At 38.8% G+C, this 24,053-nt stretch overlaps 1 protein-coding gene across 4 annotated transcripts in view; it reads left to right on the plus strand.

Annotated features, from left to right (window-relative positions):
* Positions 1–12,737: 12,737 nt before the first annotated feature.
* SLC35F5 (solute carrier family 35 member F5) overlaps positions 12,738–24,053 on the plus strand; it is a 38,374-nt gene continuing 27,058 nt past the window's right edge. For all 4 annotated transcript variants that reach the window (XR_013993500.1, XR_013993501.1, XM_081051109.1 and 1 more), the window contains exons 1-7: positions 12,738–13,039; positions 13,782–13,872; positions 14,017–14,158; positions 17,741–17,884; positions 20,305–20,367; positions 22,328–22,409; positions 23,182–23,372. Coding sequence is in view for 2 of the 4 variants with exons in the window: in XM_081051109.1 (XP_080907235.1) it covers positions 13,000–13,039; positions 13,782–13,872; positions 14,017–14,158; positions 17,741–17,884; positions 20,305–20,367; positions 22,328–22,409; positions 23,182–23,372 (753 nt within the window). In the remaining 2 variants the exon portion in view is untranslated. The remainder of the gene's footprint in view (positions 13,040–13,781; positions 13,873–14,016; positions 14,159–17,740; positions 17,885–20,304; positions 20,368–22,327; positions 22,410–23,181; positions 23,373–24,053) is intronic.

Raw genomic sequence — 24,053 nt, forward strand, 5'->3', positions numbered from 1 at the left:
TGTATGCACATGTCCCTTCAAAGTAGTGTTTTGGATTTACTTGGTTAAATACCTAGAAGTGGGATTACTGGGTCTTTCTTTTTCTCTTGTTGTAGGCTTTGTTTTAAGTCTATTTTGTCTGGTATAAGTATTGCTACCACAGCGTTTTTTATCTTTTTCATTTCCATTTTCATGAAATATCTTTTTCCATCCCTTTCCTTTCAGTACATGTGTGTCTTTCAAGCTGAAGTGAGTCTCTTGTGGGCAGCATGTGTAAAGGTTTTGTTTTCTTCTCCATTCAACTCTCCTATATCTTTAGATTGGAGCATTTAATCCATTGACGTTGAAAGTAATTGTTGATAGATATGTAGCTATTGCCATTTTATTATTTATATTGTTGTTGTTGTTTTCCTTCTTCCCTCTTCTCCCCCTCCTTCTTCTTCTAGAAGTTCCTTTAACATTTCTTGTAATACTGGTTTGGTGGTGATGGACTCCTTTAGCTTTCTCTTGTCTGGGAAGCTCTTTTATCTCTTTTGATTCTAAATGATTGTTTTTCTGGGGAGAGTAATCTCGGTTGTAGGTCCTTACTTTTTATCACTTTGAATATTTCGTGCCAGTGCCTTCTGACCTGCAAAGTTTCTGTTGAGAAATCAGCTGATAGTCTTATGGGAGCTCCCTTGTAGCTAACTAACTGCTTTTCTCTTGCTGCTTTTAAGATTCTCTCTTTGTCTTTAACTTCTGGCATTTTAATTATGATGTGTCTTGGTGTGGGCCTCTTTGGGTTCATGTTGTATGGGACTCACTGTGCTTCCTGGACTTATATGTCTATTTCCTTCACTAGGTTAAGGAAGTTTTCTGTCATTATTTCTTCAAATAGGTTCTCAATTCCTTGCTCTCTGTCTTCTCCTTCTGGTACTTCAATGAGGTGAATGTTAATATACTTGATGTTGTCCCAGAGGCCCCTTAAACTCTCCTCCTCCTTTTTCTCTTTCTGGTGTTCTGATTGGGTGTTTTCTGCTACCCTACCTTCTAAACCTCTGATTCAGTCTTCTGCTTCATCTAATCTACTGTGGATACTCTGCAACGTATTCTTTATTTCAGTTATTGTTTTCTTCATTTCTGACTGGTAATTTTTAAATTTTCTATCTCCATTTTTATGTTTCCTATCTCTTTGTTAAAGTTCTCACTGAGTTCATCTAATTTTTTCTTAAAATCATTGAACATCCTTATAACCAGTGTTTTGGACTCTATATCTGGTAGATTGCTTGTCTCCATTTTGTTTAGTTTTTTTTGTGGAGCTTTGTTCTTCATTTGGGACATGCTTCTTTATCTCTCCATTTTGGCTGCCTCTCTGTGTTTGTTTCTATGTATTAGGTAGGGCTGCTATGTCTCTCAATCTTAGTAGAGTGGCCTTATATAGTAGGTGTTTTGTGGGGCCCAGGGGCACAATCTCACCTGTTCCAGATATGTCACTTTTGTGGGTTGCGTGTGCCCTCCATTGTAGTTGAGACTTGGTTGTTGTTTGCATGTCAATGGGAGGGATTGACCCTCAGGATGATTGTTTGTGAGAATTGGCTGTGACTATAGTGAACGAGCTGTTGTTCAGAGGCTGACCCTATGGAACAAGATTCACTTTAGTAGGGCTCTGGTTCCCATGCAGTCTGCCCTTTGGGTGTGTCACCGGTGGAAGTAGCTGGCTGGTGCTTCAGCTTGGTCTGAATGTGGCTACTGGGCGTGCTGGCCCCTAGGGCCTCTTGGGAGGAGCCCTACCACAGGCCAAGTTCATGTACTGCTTGTGCCCTGCCAGGGGCCCCTTGGTGTGAGCCACAAAAGCATCTGTAGATGGCTTCTACCTATGCTGGGCTTGGAGGTGTCTTAAGAGGCCACCTCAGTAACTGAGGCTGGGTTCCACCAATGCTGGATCCGGGGTTGCTCAACAAGAGGTACAGAGCATGCTGAGGTCAGATGCTGCTTGTCCAGGGTTTGTAAACTTTTGAGAGATTTTAGGAAAGTCCGCATCATGAGCCAACAGGTGGTTTGTGAGGAAAAGCCACTGGAAGTGACTTGAACATCACTGAAAGTGCCTTGAGCACTTCCACAAGTTGGGTGGGGTCTTAGGGAATCAGCAGGGTGGGATGAATGTTGTTAGCCAGGTTGATGGAGACTCAGATATGGTGGCTGCCTGCATCTGCACACTGGGAAGGGAGTGGCTCAACAAAGAAACAATGGATTCCCCCAGCACTTCTGTCTGGAAGAAAGCTGCCCTTCCAGCCCTTGACCTGATGCCAGACAATTCACTCTCCCCCCGATATGTTCCTGGCACCTTTTGAGCTGCTGCCCCAGTGATGGAGCTCTGAGCAAGTGAGTCTATCAATGATAAGTCCATGTGCAGGCCCATTAAGTGGAACACCAGCAGCCCTCCTTCTCACTCAGCCACAATCTGCACTGGATTTTACAGCTAGAAGTTGTGGGGACTTCTCTGCTGTGAAGCTGAAACCCCTCACTCCTCTGGAGGTACCTCTGCAGCTGAGAAATCCCTCTCAATTTTTAACTGCCACACACTGGTGTGGGACCAATCTGTTCTGTGTCTCCATCCCTCTTACCAGTCTAGATGTGTGTTTTTTTCTGTATTTCCTTAGTTATAGGACTTCTGTTCAGCTAGACTTCAGGTGATTTCCAATGGTGGTTGTTCTGTATTTTAGTTGTAATTTTAATGTGGTTGTGAGACGAGGCAAGCAAAGCATTTATCTACTCTCCCATCTTGACTGGAAATCGATCTTTAAAAATAATTTTTAATGAAGTATTTTTTATTGAGGTGAAATTCACATAATGTAAAATTAGCCATTTCAAGGTGAACAATTCACTAGCATTTAGGACATTCACAATACTGTGCCACCACCATCCCCCTAGTTCCAAAACATTTTCATCATTTCCAAAGGAAGCCGTGTACCCATTACCAGTTGCTCCCTATCTTCCCCCAACCCCATATCCCTGAAAACCACCAATTTATGTTCTGTCTTTAGGGTCTTAACTATATTAAATATTTCATGTAAATGGAATCATATAGTGTGTGACCTTTCATATCTAGTTTCTTTCACTTAGTATATTTTCAAGGTATATTCATATTGTAGCATGATTAGTACTTATTTTGTTGTATAGCTAAATAATATTACATTGTATATATGTACTACTATTTTTTCATCCATTTATTTGTTGATGGACACTTGGGTTGTACAATGGTCTGAATGTTTGTGTCCTCCCAAAATGCATGTATTGAAATCCTAATGCCCAATATGATGGTATTAGTAGGAAGGGCCTTCAGAAGTGCTTGAGTAATGAAGGTGGAAACGTCATGAATGACATTAGTGCCTTAGAAAAGAAGCTTAAGAGAGATCTCTTGCTCCTTCTACCATGTGAGGATATAGCAAGATGATGCTGGCTATGAGCCAGGGAAAAGGTCCTCATCAAATTGTGCTGGTGTCCTGATCTTGAGCTTCTGAGCTTTCACAACTGGGAGAAATAAATGTCTATTTTTTATAAGCCACCCAGTCTGTGGTATTTTGTTATAGTAGCCTGAATAGGCTATGACAGTTTGCTTTCCCTCTGGTTGTTGTGAATAGTGCTGCTATGAACATCTGTGTGTATGTATATAAGCATTCTCTTGCCAGGTGAAGCCACTATGTTCTGAGGCTCCACAAAGGACTTCCACCTCTCAGCATTTTTCTTGCACTGCTGGATACCTCCACTGATGCCTTTGATGGCATCACTATTGTTGGATTCTTATTTTGTGTTTTGTTCTTTTAGAATGCTACTTGTTCTCAATTTCTTACAGAAGTTTCAAAGGAAGGAGCTCTTCCTTTGTTACTTTCTCTCTTCCGGTCTTCAGTGAGGCTGAGATGGCTAGAAGTAAGACTAATAGAATGTTTTATTTAGAATTCCGCCTCCTTTCTGAGGACAAAGATTTTCTTATCAGGTTATGGTCTTGCTGCTTGATTATTTCTTTCTTGGGATGAGTCATTTTTCAGAAAAACTCATCTTCATATTTTATCAGGTGTCAGGTTGCCAGTGATTCCTAAATACTTCTGAATACTTAGATTCAAGCTATAGCTCTTGTTACACATAGATAAAAAGATTCATGATCAAGCCTTGAACAAATTCATAATTGGGTACATCTTGATATGCAATAACTTGAATATAGCAAATACATGTATATTTTTTAATTCTGATATGTTTCTTGGTTGTGGTAGTATTAAAATATGTTCACAAATTTGACAATTCCCTCTACAAAAGGTAAAGCCTAATTCTCATCCCCCCCACCGCACACATCCCTATTGTATATGGGCTAGAGTTAGTGACTTGTTTCTAGTGATTAGAATGTGAGGAAAGTGATGGTATGACTTCCTGGGCTAGATCACAGAAGACACTGTGGTTTCTTTCTTGCTCTCCCTCTTATTGCTCTAGGGGAAGCCAGCAAGCCACCATGTCATGAAAACTCTCAAGGAGTCTGTGGAGAGGTCCAACTAGGGAGGAACTGAGGCCTACTACCAAAAGCCATGAGAGTGAGTCATCTTAGAAGCAGATCCTCTAGCCCCAGGAAAGCCCTCAGACAATGGCAGCCCAGCTAACATCTTAACTGCAACCTCATAAAGATACCTTAAGCTAGAACCACTGAGCTACGCCACTCCTAAATTCCTGACTCACGGGAACTATGAAATAATAAAACGTTAAGTTGTTAAGTTTTAGAGTAATTTGTTATATAAGAATATATAATTCTACATTTGTTTATCAAATGAGCTAAATTTTGTAGGATACAAACAGAAAATAACACTATTCTTTCTTGCCTTATCTGCTATAAGCTTGTTTTCTATCTGTTTTTTTGCTGCCACAGGATGAAAGAGCAGGAATGATGCTTAGGTTTTCTAGATATTTTCAGTTATTAAAAAGTCCATTTTGCTCTAATCATCATTTAACTACTAACTGTCATCTAATTTAAGTTTCACCCCTCTGCCAGCCCAGGGCTATTTCAGGCCTGAAAGCCTGTGGTGGGGTGAGAAACTTGGCTGGTTTCTTTATTCCCCATCTTGTTTACTTCCTCTCTCCCACTCATTAGGCTGTGTGTGATGCCTCCATGGGTAGGGGAGAGGGTAGAGGAAGGAAGCCAGGTAAGTGACAGAAGAAATCTTACCTTGACTGGTTTGGGTGTAATATGTCATTTGTGCCTTCTAGGATTGGTACAGTGGTATGCTGGAATTTGTCCATACAAACTCAGAAGAGATCATTGCTCAACTATCAGGAATTTGGGGTGGTTGTTAAAGCCAGCTGTTATTAAAATTTAAATTATATATAAACTTACAATTAAATAAATGCAGTAAGTTAAAGATAATAAATACTCATCACCTCCTAAATATTTAACTACATTTTACTATTATCTATGTTCTTGAGTTTCCTTCTGTCCACTGTGTCTGTTCCCTAATGGTTTCCTACCGTGCATCTTATCCCAACTCCATGCTCGTTGATGTCATGTTAGTTAACTTGAAGTTGGTTGTGGTGGGAATCAGGAGCCGTGGAATCATACCCTGGTAGCCAGAAACACTACAAATGGGGACTCTTTTCCCGGAAATCTAGTTTAACAAGTTTTACCAGAACACTATTGGCATAGTATATTCCAAATGCAGACCTTCGTTTTACTGGAATACTTTTGTAGGAAATACGAGGTCTGACAATTAAGTTCGCAAACTTGTTGGCAATGATGTTGCTAACCTTTTTTGATATCAAAGGGATTATTCATTATGAATTTGTACCAACTGGACAAACAGTTAACCAAGTTTATTATTTGGAAGTGCTGAAAAGGCTGCGTGAAAAAGTTAGGTGACCTGAACTTTTCGCCAACAATTCATGGCTTTTGCATCACGACAATGCACCAGCTCACACAGCACTGTCTGTGAGGGAGTTTTTAGCCAGTAAACAAATAACTGTATTGGAACACCCTCCCTACTCACCTGATCTGGTCCCCAATGACTTCTTTCTTTACCTGAAGATAAAGGAAATATTGAAAGAAAGACATTTTGATGACATTCAGGACATCAAGGGTAATATGACGACAACTCTGATGGCCAGTCCAGAAAAAGAGTTTCAAAATTGCTTTGAAGGGTGGGCTAGGTGCTAGGGTTGGTGCATAGCTTCCCAAGGGGAGTACTTTGAAGGTGACCGTAGTGATATTCAGCAATGAGGTGTGTAGCACCTGAACTTCATGAACTGAGTTCATGAACTTAATTGTCTGACCTCGTATGTTTCCTGTAGTTCCCTTGGCATAATCTTGTCTCATCCACTTGACCACTTAAAAACTCCAGTGTGTGCTTCTTTTTTAGGAATACCTCATCCCTCTAGGCAGCCCTCATGGATAGAGTCACTCTTAAGAAACCAAATATGGCTCCTTCTCATGGGGTGTAATTCTGGCTTATGAGGAATTTATCTTCATTTGCCCCAGCTGGAAGTACAGGCCATTTTCATAACAGCTCTCTTTTCTTCTCCTGCTTCCAGAGCAGCTAGCCTCCTGCAGGCTCTAGCTGCCTCCTCTGACCCTCAGACTCGGGCACCAGCCCTTGTGTTCCTTAAACTCAAGAGAACACGTGCCAAGACCTTGAAGTGCCTGTCTCCTCCCTTGCTTGGCTTGAAGCAGGAAGAAGCTTACCTCCAAATCTCTGTGGGGATGTTGATGAGGATAATCAGATCATTTGACAACTTTTCAAACACATTCATACTGTGCCATCTTTCAACTCCTCTCTTGGATTCTTAGTCATGAATACATAGCCTGGATAGCAGTGGCGTGCTGAGAGTAAAACTGGGCTAGGACAGCCCCTTTATAAATCCCACAGACAAAGTCTAATATCTCACCTTAGAACGTGATTGTCTTCACTACCTACTGTTTGTTCTGTGTTTTAGGGCCGCTGCTCAAAGTGGGAGACAACAGGATGAGTCCTAACCCACCTATTACACATATCAAGCCTGTTTTGTTTTTTTCAAATTTTCTCCCTGGGGAGTTGATGCCACTTGGGCCATTTATGGGCCATACACACTGAGGAAGGGTCCAAGGAACTCTGAGGCTCAGGCTGGGCTGTTCACTTAGTGCCTAGCCGCAGATGAGAGCTCAGGTTTTAGTGTAAATGATAAGAGAGGGAAGCGCCAAGGTGTACTGGGTGAGTGGTATCAGGGATCAAGTATCAGGAGAAGAGCCGAGCTGAAGATGGGAGATGAGAGAGCAAGTTAGAAGCTGAGGAGATCAAGATCGTGTTGGGAAGCGGACGTGGCTGACAATGAGCTCCTCATGACCATGCTCTAGCCTGTTGCAGTGGCTGCGCAGCTCACAGGGACCTGGTCAGCTGGTTGAAAGCATAGAGTAGTCGTGGACAGTGTCATTTCAAACTCCTCAGGATCCATTAGATGGGCCTTTTGTTTTCTTATCTAGTTACTTGCCAATTACTTTAATTAATGCTCATTTTCCAAATGAGCATCAATTTTGTGTCCAGCATGGTACAGAGTACTAAGAGGATACTAGAGAAGTACATTTAGGTTCAGTGTCTTCTAGCTTAGCAAATAATTGCCCTAATTAGATAATCAGTTTTGTCTATACTGTGATTGCCTTGAAGACAGGCCCTATTGTCTTCTGCTGTACCCCACAGTATGTACCACCACACTGGTAGACATCAAGTGGACACTGAATAATTTCTCATTCACTAAAAGTGTTTCTCATTTGAAAGCTCTTAGGTTCTCCTCACGTACAACTTGAAAGTCTAAACTCCCTAGTTTTCAGAGCATGCTGAAATCTCCCCAGAACTCACCTACCTGTCTTATTTCTCATTGCTTCTCTACATACATGCTGTGTTCTGCCAAATCAGTTTTATAACTGGCCTCTGGACACACTTTTTTCTCTTGCTCATGTAGGGGACCAGAATATCCCACCCCAAAATATGCTACTTTTGCATAAGGATTATTTTGAGCTGGAGGCCATGAGAATTGATAGATGCAGAAAGATGTCTTCCTGGAGCTTCCTTTTTCTGAATAAAAGCAGAAACTTCTGAAAAAAGAGGACTGCCATAAATCCCCCTTCCTGGGGAAGTTTTATGGCCATGAAGACAGAAAGCCAAGAGGGCCCTGCACAAACAAACGTTATTCTATTGGTTCCCTCCATGTATTTACCTTCCCAAGGTTTGCAACTTTTTTTCCTTTGTCACATCCCTACAAATTATTGTTGTTTGTAAAATGCCATATATGCCCAAATTCTAACCACCCATTGGAGTTCCTCTTCATTTAGGTTTCTCCAGAATGATGTGCACTGTATGTGCTAATAAACTGTTTTTTCTCTTAAGCTGTCCTTTGTCAGTCTAATTTTACAGAACAGACTGAGAACCTAGAAATATAAAAGGAAAAAGAATGTTTTCACCCCTACACTCATACTCTTACTGTCTTAAAAAAAATAATTCCTCTCCTCTGCCCCCATCAAAATCCTACCCATCATTAAAATTAAGCTCAAATCCACCTATTTTCTAACACTTTCTCTAACTATACCTGGAGATCATGTCCTCAGAACTCAAGGGCATGGCAATGAATGGCCATCAATCAAAAACTGTCTTGGGATGACTGTTCTATGGATGTTTGGGACTTTCACTCAAATTTCTGTTGATGTTTTTCTCCTCCAACCTGCCTGTAAAAATTTTTAAATCTAGGACTTGGTTGTACACAATAAACCCTTAGTACCTTTGATATTTCAGAACTTCCTGAGATTATGACTTCCATCATGGCATATGATTTACCCCATAAAACGCAGTAACAGTCAAATTCAAAAGCAATCTTTTTTATACAATATACATTTTAAATTGTGAACTTCAACCCATTAAACCAGGTCTTACAAGCAAATCAAATCACATGTTTATTGAGGTATGTGTCCAGCATTCTGGTAGGGATTGCAGAGAAGGTGATGATCCACAGTAGATTCTTAAGGGAGACTAAATATACAAAGGGACAATAGCCAGAGCATATATAAAAATAGAACTCTAACCCACAACCTCTGCAGCAATCATTCCAGAAAGGCAACCACCTGTGTGGCAAGTGACCCAAAATGGCCAGGACTTGATCAATAACCGCGAGCTTCCTTAGTTTTTGTCCTATTTGCAACTTAGGACCAACAAGAAAAGGGCAAATATGCACCCCTAACCCACCACACAGAGCGCCTTGCTTCTGGTTAGCCTTCCTCCAGCTTCCCCATGCCAACAACCTCCAATCAGGGCACACCGAAAGTCTTCCCTATTTTCTACTCTAGAGCTTTTATACTCCTCTGCCTGTCTTTGAGTCACCAAGTGCAAGTGATGGTGGCTGGCTACCTTGCCGCAGCAAGCTCTGAATAAAAATTTTTTTTCTTGTTCTCATTTGGGTTTTTACACTTGGAATTTACAGAATTATTATAGGTGATTTCAATTATTATCTAGAAGCTCCAAAGACTCATGACATAGTCATTTGTAATTTTACTAGGGCTTGCATTTTCAATGTAGTCTTTGACACTGGTGTACAGGCGAGTTTGTTAGCTAGTGACTGCTCTGTATGCACAAACTTGCTTTTTTATTCATCTTGTGGCATATGTACTGTACTGGGAAAATTATATTTCAGGGGATTTTGTGTGTGTGTGTGTGTGTGTGTGTGTGTGTATGTGTGTGTGGTGTCAGACTTAATACCTGGTGAACTTTTTGTTTTTAACAGGACTTTATTGGGGAACAGTGTGTACTTCCAGGACTTTTTTCCAAGTCAAGTTGTTGTCCTTTCAGTCTTAGTTGTGGAGGGCACCGCTCAGCTCCAGGTCCAGTTGCCATTGCTAGTTGCAGGGGACACAGGGAGTTGAACTGGCGACCTTGCAGTTGAGAGTCCACTGGCCCATGTGGGAATCGAACCAGCGGCCTTTGTTGTCAGGAGCACGGAGCTCTAAGCTCCTGAGCCACCAGGTCGGCCTACCTGGTGAATTTTAAGGGTCTACTATTGAGAGATTCCAAAAGGACTTGAAGAGTGATTGACTTTGAAGAGTAAAAAGGAAATTGATCAAACTGAAAGATCAGCCTTTTAAGCCTGTGAGAGTACGCAAATAATGTTACCGTCTGACAGAATGATGATGTGGGACAAAAATTCGGTTTTGAAAGGTCAAGAGACAACAGGATGTTCAAGTTCATTCAACAAATATTGACTACCAACTCTGTGCTAGGCACTATTCCAGATGCTAAGGATATAGTGGACAATAAAATAATACAGGCAAACATCTTTGCTCTTGTGGAACTTGTATTTATAGAAGGTTGGGATTTGGTAGGGAGGAAAAGATAAGGCTTATAAGGCCTGTAACTTTGTAAGACTTATTCACATAGAGATAAAAGTTAAAGTTATCAGATCAGAAAGCAGTTTTCAAAGACTTTGAAGTTTTTAAGGACTTAGCCTTGGGCAAATCCAAAACACTAATTCGAAAGAATATATGCAACTCTACATTAATTGCAGCATTATTTACAATTGTCAAGATATGGAAGCAAACTAAATGCCCATCAATAGACGACTGGATAGTAGAAGTTGAGGTACATACCTACTGTGGAATATTACTCAGCCATAAAAGGAATGAAAGCTTCCCATTTGTGACAACATGAATGGGCCTAGAGGATATTATGTTAAGTGAAGTCAGTCAGAGAAAGACAAATTCCATATGATCTCACTTATATGTGGAATCTAAAGAACAAAATAAACAAACAGAAACAGATTCATAGACACAGAGAACAGATTGATGGTTGCCAGATGAGAGGGGGGTTGGGGGAGTTGCGTGAAAAAAGTGAAGGGATTTAAAAGTACAAATTGGTAGTTACAAAATGGTCAAGGGAGTTGTAAAGTACAGCATATGGAATATAGTCAATCAAATTGTAATAACTATGTACGGTGCCAGTTGGATACTAGACTTATGGGGAGGGGGGAGGAAATCACTTCATAAATTATATAAATGTCTAACCACCATGCTGTACACCTGAACCTAATATAATATTGAATGTTAATCTAATTGAATAATAAAACAAAAACAAACAACAAAAAAGATATGTGGGGACAAAAGAAAGAAATGCTTATGGTGTCACAGCACAGAAACCACACTAAGGTCTATTATCACAGAGTTGTCCAGTGGAATTTCCCTCAGAAAGCTGGGAAAAAGTGTTAATGGAAAATAGACCTATTAGAGACTACTTGAAGACAGTCTGTCTAGGATTACCTTATCCATTACAAGAATGTCACAGCATTGTCCTTGAGTAGATGCTTACTGTGCACTTACAGTTCTGTAAAATTAGACTGACAATTGCTTAGGCAATTGGTTGTAATAATGGTAATTTAAATTTACATTCATTTACAAAGTACTATTATTTGTATTATTTAATTGAGAAACAGATAACAGTATCAGCATATTTACAGATGGGGAATTGTACATAGTAGAGAGAATAATAATCTTCAAGATTACATAACAAATTGTGGTCTGATTAAGAATTAGAACCCAGTGTTCCTGTTAGAGGCTGGGAGTTATTCAGAATGCTATTATTTTTTCAGCCTATATACCGTAAGTGTAGCAAAACAAAATACATAATAAGCATATGATGAGCCTGACACCTAAAGAAAGTAAATGAAAGAATAAAGCAGGTGGTAGAATAATTTGATTAATGACTGCAACCAAATTTTCCCAAGTAGTAATTTCAAGTAAATGATTAAGATTTTTCTACCCTGCGTAATAAGTTTCTGAATGATTTATTAGAAGTGCTTCATGCTGACACTTTATTGGAAACTGACTGGATAAACACACACAAAAGTCCATCGGCATTGTCTTTGTCATTTGAATGTGCATTAAATTTTAGGAAAAGAGGAGATTTAAAAGGTAAGAAATGAACCACACTGTGACTACAAATGTAAGAAAATTTAATTTGTTCGCACCATCTGATAAAGATGTTACAAATGCACTGGTGGTAGATAAACCCAGTAAAGTTACAGAACCTTTTTGTCTCGTTTTTGTTTTCTAAATACAAATCTGAACGCTGGCGAAGCCTTTTTCTTATGGGATATTCAAAAGATGGTTAAGAAAGAGCTATTGTTCAATAATTACTAACATTTGTGGAGTTGTTGCTATGTAGCATGAATTATCAAACCCCTTCATATTTGTACTCATGCCGTCCTGGCATAAACACAAAAAACAGACGCGGCAGGTACATTATGCCCACTTCTCAGATGAGGAAACTGAGGGCGAGGGAGGTGACGTAGCTTGCCTTAGGGACACAGCTTCCAACTCCAACAGCTGGGATCTGATTTACATACAAAAGTTTCCAGAAAGCAAAAGTTCTCCGAAGCCACTTTGCCTTTAGGACCTCTCCTCGAGAAAGGCATACCCAGAGTTTCGTGGCCGAATTTGTAAGAAATGGGAGTCGCTAGCTCTCGCTCTAGTGCGGGGTCATCTGGAGGATCTGCTACTTCCCTCGTCCTTCGTTCCGCCCAACCACCCACGTCCACTTCCCTCTTTCTCCTTCCACTTCTTCCTCGCTCGTCTCTTCCCCGGCGTCACCGCGGTGCCGCCACGCCCTGCGCCGGCCACTACCCGTCTCGGAGCCACCGAATCAAGCAGGAGCCACGCCCCGCGCGCCCCGGGGTCGCGCTGCCGTGACGTAACCGCTGCGCCGCCGCCGTCGGGCCGGGGGGCGGGGCCGCGGGGCGGGTCGGCCGGCGGGGGCGGGGCCGGGGCCAGGGTCCAGCTCCGGGCCTCCGCGGCCATCGCTGCCTACGCGGTCCCGTCCGCTCGCCCGCTCCCGCCCTCCCGGGCCGAGTGGGGCCGGCTGGCTTCGGCAGCCTCGCCCGGAGGGGCACCGCGGCTTCAGGGGCTGGACCTCCAGAGCAGCGCGATGTCCGGCGCCGCGACGGCTCTGTGAGTCCCAGGCCGCGGCCGTGGCGCTGGGTGGCTGCAGGGCCGGGCCGGGTCCGCTCATGGTGCCGCCACGACGCCATCGCGGGGCAGGAAGGCCAGGTAGGCAGGCGGGGGGCAGGGGGGCCGACATGAGCCGCAGCCAGAACCGGGACCGAGCGCCCGAGAGCAGCGCCCCCACCCGCGCGTGGAGGCAGGGCCGTGGTGCTAACGGTCCGTGGCGGCCGAGCGAGCCTGGCAGCTGGGGACGCGGCCCGTGCCCGCCGCGGCGGGGCTCGCACGCGCCCCCCGGGGAGCGTCTCGGGCTCGACTTGGTTTTCCTGCAAAGGGGGAAGGATTCCCTTTCCCGGCTGTGTGCGCACCACGCGCGTGAGTTGCTGTGCCGACCTAAACTGTCTCGATTACCGTGACGGCGGATGGACCAGGGTGTAGTGTCCTCGCCCCGTAGCACGTGAGCGGTTGGCAGCGCGCCCCCGAGACTCGCCGCAAAGCCGACCACCGCGCTCGGCTCCGGGAGGCGCGGGCCGGGAGACGCTTAGCGACGGGCGCGTGTCCAGGCGTCCCGCAGGGTGGATGCCCCTGGACAGGGAGAGGCGCATGGGGCCCTCCACGCGCGGAACGCGGGGAAGCTTTTCCGGCAGTGAGCTGCGCTGAAACGCGCAGTGCGTGGGATCTTGCTTCCCCTCCCCACCGCGTACTGGTCTGAGTATCGCTTGCAGTCTGGAGAACAGTGTCAGTTATGTTGAATTCTCTGACGTCTTCCTTTCGTTGGCGTTCATCTTAAAGACGGGTCGAAAAAAGGAGGTGATGAAATCCTTATTTCAAGTTCCTCACCTCCGTTTAGGTGCGCTGAGTTCGTCACCGCCGTTTAGACTCACACCGGCCAAGGTTTCCGGCGTTGCTCTGGAAGATCTCAGAAAAGCCGTCAACAGAAGGTAACTTCCGCACCTTTTTATTTACTTGGTGATTTTCAAACTGGAGATTCGCTGACGGATACCAGCTGTTTCCGTGAAGACTCATTTTCGCGTTTTTACATGGTTGTCGTTGCAAAAATCCTCTGTGTGTTTTCTAAAACACAGACTGCAAATGGTGTGTGTATTTATCATGAACCGGATGAATTCCCAGAGCAGTGGTTTCACGCAGCGCAAACGAATGGCCCTTGGGATCGTTATCCTCCTGCTTGTTGACGTGATATGGGTCGCATCCTCAGAACTGACTTCGGTACGTAATTCTTGTCCTAGAATGCGGTTGCATTATAATCATAATATGCCTGTTAATCTATGGTAGCTCTAATCGTTACTATCTCTCATGCTTACTTAAAGCAGCGTTTTGAATATTGTTGAGTTATTTATGTTTTCTTTGATATTGAATTAGTTGAAACTGAAAGGATACTGTTTGTTTTTTCATAGTTGTCCTGGATCATTTACGGATGGTTGTTTAGAAAGTGAGATATATACGTATTTTCTTATTATTTGAAGGTGTTTCTGTTCAATTTTTTCCCCTAAATTCATTTCTTTCACGATAAAGACTATTTTCTAGGGGAACATCCGTCTAAGATCCACAGCTATTTGTCACCATTTAGTAGAAAATAAGAATGCCTTTAGATAAAGGAGTGAAAGAGATCAGAGTTTTCATGGATTGCACACTATTTTGCACATGCATGGGTGCATACACATTTATATCTGTTTGCTAATTCAAACACTGTAAAATACAGTGCTTTCAGTTAAATTTTATTTTGTCTTTATTGATGACCTATTCAGTAATATGGTACTTTGAGTTCACAAGCTAGTTTTTCTTTCTATTTGTATAGTTACTTTATTGTTTGGTTAATGATCGCTACAAAAAGACAAGCAATTTTATTTTCAGAAATTACTGCACGGATCAACTTAATGTTGCAATCGTAAGGCTAATATACAAAAGGAAACTAGCGTTTATAAAATGACCTTGAATGTCAATAAGCAGTTTGATACTGCTGAACGTCTCATGTCACAGCTAAAGAAATAGTTGACACTTGACATATCCAATGAATAAATAAATTTTTAGCCTTTTGCAAATTAGGCCCTGGAACACAACAGTGCATTTATTTTTTTAACTCTTCTATAACCTTTCACTCTTTAGTTACTTTTAGATTAACATTCTGTAGTTTAAATACAAAGAAATCTCTTTAATGTTGATAGAGAACTAAGCCTATCTTTAAAATTTTATTTTAGTTTTAAATTAATAGTTTGGCTTTTATCTATCAGGAAATAAAAAATGTACAAAAGAGCACCTGATTAAATTATAATTTAGCAATCCATATCCAAGCAGTAAATAAAAAAATCCTATTTTTGAAAAAGTAAAATCTGTTAGTATTAGAATATTTTACAATTTCATTATTCAAGAGCATATGTAAGGAGTCTAATTCTTCAGTCAAGTGTGCTTATCAAACTTTTGAGGTAAATTGTATATTTCAAAAAGAAAATCAATCTTTTTATTATGGAAAATTTCTAACATATACGAAGGTGAGAGAGTATAATGAATAAGAGAGTATAATGAATTTTCATGTGCACATCACTTACCTTTAACAATTATCAAGTTTTGTCAATCTTATTAACTCCTTCCCAAACATTTTTTTCAATAAATTTTTATTTTTCAGTTACAGTTGACATATAATAATATATTAGTTTCAGGTGTATAACATAGGTAAACATTTTTTCCTGCAGTATTTTAAAGCAAATTTCAGCTAATTGTCATTTCACCTAAAAATTCTTTCATATTCCTCTCAAACTGAAACAGACTTTTAATTTTTTTAAATACAATCACCATAAAATATAGTATCTAACAAAATTAATTATAATTCCTTAAAATTATCAGATACCCAGTCCATACTTAAATTTCTCTAGTTGTGTCAAGGATATCTTTTTAGTATAAGATCTAAACAAAAATCCCACATTGCATTATAACTTGTCACTTTTATTCCTTAACTGTTTACTCCCTTCCCCCGCTTCATTTATTATCATGTCATTGATTTGTTGGAAAATCTGGATCATTTTTCCTGTAGGATAATTCACACTTAGTCCTTTTGGAGTGCTATAACAGAGTTACCATAGTCTGGGTGGCTCAAGCTATAAACATTTATTTCTCACAGTTCTGAAAGCTAGAAAGTATAATCAAGATGCTGGCAATTTCCCTATCTGGTGTAGAGCTGCTTCCTAGTTCTTAGATGGCAGTCTCCTGTGTCCTCACAGGCAGGAGGGGTGGGGGAGCTGACTGGGGTCTCTTTAACATGGCACTAATCACATTCACGAGGGCTCCACTCTCATGACCTAGTCACCTCCCACAAGCCCCACCTCCTAATACCACCACATTAGGGCTTAGGATTTTAACATACGAATTTTGGGGGAACCCAGACATATAGTCCATAACACACACATTCTGGATTTAGCTGATTGCTTCCTTGGCATGTCATTTAACGTGCTCCTCTTTCTCCTTTATTTCCTGTAAAACGGTATTTAGGTGTAAAGTCTTCTTGACTCAGTTTCAGTTTTTATGAAAAAATATATTGGTGGTATGAGGTGCTTCCTTTCACATTACCACATGAGGCACTTAATGCCTGTAGTTACTTTGGGTGATGCCGATTTGAGTACTATACAGTTCCTCATCAACCTTTAGGTAAAAGTTGAACATCTTTATGTTTATTGCCCAGATAGAGTATTTCATTAGGGCTTATAAAGTGGTGACTTTTCTAGGGCTCATTCCTTCTGCGTTTATTAGGAGAAATTTTTGAAGGAGAATTTTTCCACAACTACTGTTTGGTTATCCTGAAACATGGTTCATTTAGGAAAGATTGGATTAATCTTGATTCTTTACCTGTATTCGTTTTAGAGTAATGTTGCCTAGAAACTTCCAGTAGCAACAATTGAGGGTTTTTTGAGTTGCATTGTACTTTCATGGATTTTTGTATATTTGACATACCACACAATTGTAGTTTTTCATTTGGATGCTTACCCTGTCTTATCTTTGACCACTGGGAGCCCCTTCAAATTGGCTCTAGTGTCCTTTTAATATGACCCCATTAATCTTTAATATCCTATTTGCTTTCTGGCACAAGGTACCGCAGGCGCAGCTGGTACGTTTTCTGCCCCATACTTGGACATAGCCATTTCTTCAACAACCCATGTTGTCTTTTAGTGCAAAATAATTCAGATCACTATCTGGATTCTAGAGCTGTTCATTCTTCGAGGGTTGTCATTTCTTTCTAGGACTTTCATTGCACATAACTAGGAAATTCTTTTTTTAGAAAAGAAAAACTGGTATTTCCAATTTAAACGAAGATTACATGTTTTTGTATAACTTCCTAATAACATTAATTGCATGCAGTTTTCTTCATATACCATTCTGTTTCATTGTTTTTTATTCTGCTTGGGCTATTATTCACTTTTTCAGACAGCTCAAGAATAGCTGCTCCTAGGAAAGTTTCATAACCTTCAAAAACCTATTCTTCATATATATCTCTTCTCAGGAAACCTGTCTCATTTTTTCTTAGCCCCTAGGATAAATACTGTTGTACAGTAGGTTTTCTATGAATGTTGAACAAAACTTTTTTTGCAAATTGTTCCTACTTTGTTTGGGTGCTATTACCCTTTTTAAGCAAGGCAAATACAATATTCAGAAATGAATCTAAAATATTTCTATCATCCCTTTTGATCTTTCCCTTCCAAATGAACTTCTAGAGTTAAAAATCATGTCATGGCCTTGTTTGATCAGAGATAAGTAATAAGGTTTAAAGTCATCTCATAGTTTGTTTAACTTTTTCCTTTACAGTATGTTTTTACTCAGTATAATAAACCATTCTTCAGCACCTTTGCAAAAACATCTATGTTTGTTCTGTACCTTTTGGGCTTTATTATTTGGAAGCCATGGAGACAACAGTGTACAAGAGGATTTCGAGGAAAGCATGCTGCTTTTGTAAGTTTAAATTTTAAGTGTTTGTTGGAGAGGGTTATCTTTTTTCAAAGTTTAAAGATGTATTAGTTTCTTGAAGAATAGTCCAATTTTGAATTGTTCAATTAAGTGAGTAAAGATAGCATGCTATAAGAAAAACCTGCTTCTGTCCAAAATTAAAATTTGTTCTTCTAATCAATTTGGTATCATAATACCTTATGAGAAATCAAAGGTACATAACCACTTTCTCTCCCTTACCTCATGACATCCTCTGAGATGTTAAAAATTTTTGAACTAGCCAAAATCAATTAATGTGGAGAAGATGATGAGAGTAAGGAAGAAGACTACCGGGGATCTGACCATTTGCAGACTGGATGAGTATCGTCTAATTGGTTGTAAAGTTGGTTGTAGAAGCAAACAAATTTAAAGTTTAATATATTAAAATGAAAATAGCATATTTCAGGACATGTTTCAGGTGTTTGGCTAGTCAGTCAAATTATATTCTTGCAGTGATGTCACGTAACATGCTGATTCATAGAAGTAGAAATTGAATTTTTGAGAATGAAGAATATAAAACTGATAATCTTTTTTCATTCTCCCTTTCTCTCTTTTTAAAATTGTGGTAAAATATACATAACATCAAATTTACCATTTCAAGCTGTTTTTTCTTTTTCTCTTTTTGTTATGGTAAAATATATATACAAAAAATTTAATCATTTTTACCATTTTTAAATGTACAGTCCAGTGGCATTACGTACATTCACTTTGCTGTGCAACCATCATCACCATCCATCTCCAGAACTTTTTCATCATCCCAAACAGAAGCACTATGCCTATTAAACAATAACTCCCCTCTCCCCTCCTCTCAGCCCATGGTAACCACTGTTTTTCTTTCTTTCTCTATTTTTTGTGGGTTAACATATTGTTATTTCTTGTCTTATCCAGTGAGTACATCCTTGAGAAATGTACTCATTGGATTTTTGTCAGGGCTTTTCAGTAATTGTTTTTGAGGTAAAGCTTGGAAGTATACACTCATATGTGCACAAAAATTTAACTTGCGAAAAGTGTGTGTGTGTGTGTACACATGTATATATTTTACTTTTTAGAAGTAATAGTATACGTTATAGAAATGCATATACATTGTAGTATTACATGTAGGAATGCTATGTGTATATTAATACATGTACATTGTCAAAAGTTTAGAAAACGCAGATTAACAAAAAGAAGTAAATAAATTCTACCATTCAAGCAATGACCATTGACAGTATTTTGGCATATATCCTGCCATTCTTTTTCATGCGTGCATTTTTGTTTCATTTTTGTACAAAAAAGAAATTATACCGTTATGTCTTATTTTATAACTTGCTTCTGTACTTACTAGTATATCATGAACAACTTTCTGTGTAATTAAGTATTACTAGAACATTTTTTAATGTCAAGTATTTTTTAATTGTAGTGATAAATGTTCTTTTTTGAAAACAAATTATTGTAATAAGAATAAGAATAATCTATCCATAATCTCATCATTTTAAGACCACTATAAATATTTGATACTATCTATAGCTATATATTTATGTGTATATATTAAAAAAACGATAGCAGAAATAAGTTTAGTCTTATACCTAATTAAGTTTTAAAAACTTTAGTCTCACAGTTATACCTAATTCATATCTCTGTTAGCAGTATATGAGATTGAACCCTTACCAAAACCTCAACATTTGCCAATTTGATAGGTGAACAGTAGTATCTTGTTAAAATGCATGTTTTTGGTTACTTTTTCATATATTTGTTGCTCAGTAGAATTCTTTTGTCTGTTATCTGTTTCTTGTTCATTTTTCTACATTGAGTTTTCATATTAATTTATAAACATTCTTAAGAGCATGGGCTCTGGTGTTTGAGTCTTGTTCTGTCACTTGCTGATTGTGTGACCTTGGGCAAGTTTTTCAATCTCTTCATACTAGAAGCAGGGATAATGATGAGGTAACTGTGGGTATGATATGGGCACTAGCACGGTGGTTCTTAAAGTTTGGTTCAGTCCCTGAGATCCATTTAGGGAATTCTTGAGATTAACACTTACCATGATAATACTAAAATGTCATTTGTCTTTTTCACTAATCCACCCATCCTTTCCTTTCCCTACTAATCTGAAATGTTACAGTAGTGTTGTGAAAAGGGCATAAGTTTTGGAGTTAGATAACTTGAATTTTAATCCTGACTCAGTTACGTAGATGAAATCGCTCATCCTCAATTTCTTCATCAATAAAATGAAGATGATAATGCCTGCCTTGTGTGGTTGAATACTTGGGCATTAGCTGCTATTATTATTAATAGTTATATTCTTATAGATCTACTCTGGATTTTTGATTCTAATCTTTTGAGCTATGACTCATTATAGCCCCACTTTATAACGAGTTTAATTGAGTTTTATGTCCTGTTATCTGTAGTTTGCAGATGCTGAAGGTTACTTTGCTGCTTGCACAACAGATACAACTATGAATAGTTCTTTGGTAAGTGCTGCTTTTCTCGTCAGGAATGGAGCAGTTGGAGTTGAGCCATGGTGGGAAGAACTGAAATAGCTTGGATAACAACTCAGCTATATTAGAATATATATTATATTTATATATTATATGTATATGCTGTCCGTGAGAACTTCGGTTTGGTCTCTTAGTGATACCTGAGGCCTAAAAATAAGCAGTTCAGCCACCACGGGAGAAGGAAGGGAAGAGGAAAGTTGTTGAGTGAAAATAGTAAAGGACAGTCCTTTGTTTCTTACCAACTTTGTCACTTCATTGTTTATTATTATCACCTAGAAACAAATGTGTTTGCTTGACACTGAGAATATATAAGCAACTTGTTCATTTATTCCACAGATTTTTAAGAGCACTTAGTATGTGTTAAGCACTTGTTTTAGACTCTGGAAAGACAGCTTATGTTCTACTGTCTGTTTAGGAAGGAGAAGGAGGCAGATAATAAGCGAGCAAAATAATTAATATATTCACTTATTTTAGGCATTTATAATCTAGTTGGAGAGAGAGTATGTAAGAATCTATTCTTTTTAGACATCACTAAGACATCTCTTTTTAACGTATAGTTTCAGATGTGGCATTCTATCTGAGAAAAAATTTAAAGTTACTCTAAAATTTAATACCAACTTATGAAGCACTAGCATGTTGACCTTATTGACAGTGCAGTTTTTTGTTTGTTTGTCTGGCTTATAGAGCTACATTCACATGCAGGGTAGGTTACCTGGCACTGTAAAGAGTTCATGACACTTAGAGAAAATGTCATTTCTTTTCTCTGGGATCTTAAGTATCAACAAGATTATCAGTTGTCTCTTTCGGTGTAGAAGGCAGAGCTGAGATGGCAGCCTACTCACCTAACTACTCCTCTACTAATTGTTGCTATTATCTGTAAGATGAATATGTCAGATGGTTCTAGGCCAAATGCTGTAATGAAAAGTTAATATAACAAAGAGGTTATGACTATATCTATTTCCAGATCCTGTTGTCTCTTCATTTACTGAATATTTTTCATTGGTAGAGTTTTATACCAGGAGTTAAAAGAGAAATCAAAGATATTAAAAAACCCAAAAAACATTTTGTGTTAATTTAAGAAACAGCCTTGTTGGAGAATTGTGCCTTAAATATAGATCGTGTGGAGAATATTGGCAAAAACAGTTGAGAAATTTACAACCACTTAAAGATATAGAGCTTTAGAGCATGGTTATACAAACCTGGCTTTAATTCTGTTATTTTATATCTCAGTTCCTAGAAAAGTTCCTTTAGAATACCATTTTATAAGGTTGCTGCAAGGACTAATGAGAAATCTCTGTTGAACTGCTCTGGACTTGGTACCTATGCATAGTAAGAACTGATAAGTGGTAGCTATTTTTTTCTTATCTACTAATTCTATAAAAAGTTTTCAGGAAATTTTGGTTTTAGTTGAATCTTAAGTAGCAAGAGGAAACAATTTGGCAAATGTGTGTACATATTATATACATGATTATATGTTCATTGTCTGCCTCCCCTGTGGACTCCACTATCACAGAGGACAGTGACTTTGTCTTATTCACTCTTATATCCCCAGGACCTAGAACAGCACCTGACATATTAAGAATGTATTTGTTAAAAAAAGAATGAATGAAACAGAATGGGAGATAATCTCTTAGCTGGGAGAGAGGTCTGTTTTTATGGCATTTAAATGTTAAATATCATAATGTGTCAATGCTGTACTGTTACATTTCTAAACTTTAAACTTATTCTTTTCTGTCATTGTACCTGTGTGGATCATTTGAGTCTTTTTAAGTCTTGAAAATGCATTTTGGGAAAATGACGCTATATAAACATGGTGGTGGATAGCTGTGTTTGGGTAGCGTCTGTGTCTACATAGCATCCATTTAAATTTTAGCCAATCTGTCAGCTATTGTACTTGCTGTTTATATTTGTTTCTGTTTCTGTTATATTCCAGAGTGAACCTCTGTATGTTCCTGTGAAATTTCATGATCTTCCAAGTGAAAAACCTGAGAACACAAACACTGATACTGAAAAAAGTAAGGAAAACTTAGAATGTCGTATCTTAGAAATGGATGGAAATTTTAGCTTCGTTCAAGCCATCCCCAGACTTAGTGAGTGGGGATTGCTGGGCATTTCTTTTGTTCCATGTGGTGTTCGCTTGGCCTACAGTCTTTCAGAAGTTTGACTGGAAGTTTTTATTAATTCAACTGGAAATAGTTTCCAAATACCAGAAATCTCTATGATTTTGTTTATCTATCTATTTTAAAATGAATGGTATCCTCTTCAACCATGCCATCACAAACCTTGATAGCAAATTATACAAGTTTTGCTGATTCTATGATTTGAAGAAAGAATGCCAGCTTCAACATAAGGCACAGTATTTATGCATCATGCTCTCTTATAAGGAATGGATCTATAGAGGAATGTTCTGCATACTTGACCAGAAAAGTAATTCTCATTGAGTATGAGGAAAAATTCAAACAAAGTTTTATGTAAATGCAAAAATAATCATACTATAATCCTGAACCAGGCTGTTGTCTATGTATACAGTTGCAGAAATCTTTTTGGAATATTGGTCTCATTTTAAAACCTTTAAAACATTTTTATAAATGAAAATGTTTTTCCTGTTAACTATTTTGAGTGAGCAAAGATGCCCCAGGTCATGATATAACTCCGTTTTTCTTTGATTGGCAAGATTGATTATAGATGGGTTAAATGATATGCATGTATCAGTAAATTAAAACTTGTGACTTTTGTTGGATGCAAGGGGAAACGTTTAATGATTTGTACTATACTTTTTCTTTCAAGCTCCCAAAAAGTCTCGTGTAAGGTTCAGTAATATCATGGAGATTCGACAGCTTCCATCAAGCCATGCATTGGAAGCTAAGTTGTCTCGCATGTCATATCCTACTGTGAAAGAACAAGAATTCTTACTCAAAACTGTGGGGAAACTTACTGCAACTCAAGTAGCAAAAATTAGCTTTTTTTTTTGCTTTGTGGTAGGTCTTCTCTTTATTATATATATTTAGAACTTCAATTTTAAGACAGTATTCATACCAATAATGTTGAAGTGTAAGAGTGTTAAGTCGCTTAACCATGACTTTAAATTCTGCTATCTGGCGTCATTGAAGAATTAGAGTATCAAACTTAATGCTTGTCATACATACCTCAAAGAATTTAATAAATACTATATGGCACAACTACACATACTTATTCAGAATTTGGCATTTCCTCATGATAATAAATAGTTATTACACACTAATATATCCAGATAAAAGTTTACTATATGCGCTTATTTCTTCAAATAAGTGTTTCTGCAGTTTTATATTAAATTCATGTAAATGTCAATATTTTAGTCGATAGTAAAAAATTTTTACAGAATTCCTTGTAATATTGTTGATAGCTTCTCTGTATAGCAACTGAAATACATACTTAATATATCACAAAGAATAATCAGATAGCAAATCAAATGTTATTTGCAGTTAGGTTGGTATTAGAGACTTGTCTGAATTAGTGAAAACTGAAGTTTATAAGTTAAAAATTTAATTTCAGTGCTCTTTTATGTCATTGGAAGTAGTCTCATTCATGGTTGTTTAGTATGAGCCTTTAAGATTTAAATTTATACTGAGCTTTTTTCAACACTTGATAATGCAGTGCTAATGTCAGTAGTATTAGCTTGA

This window comes from Rhinolophus hipposideros (genome assembly GCF_964194185.1).
Source record: "Rhinolophus hipposideros genome assembly, chromosome: 6".
Lineage (NCBI taxonomy): Eukaryota > Metazoa > Chordata > Mammalia > Chiroptera > Rhinolophidae > Rhinolophus > Rhinolophus hipposideros.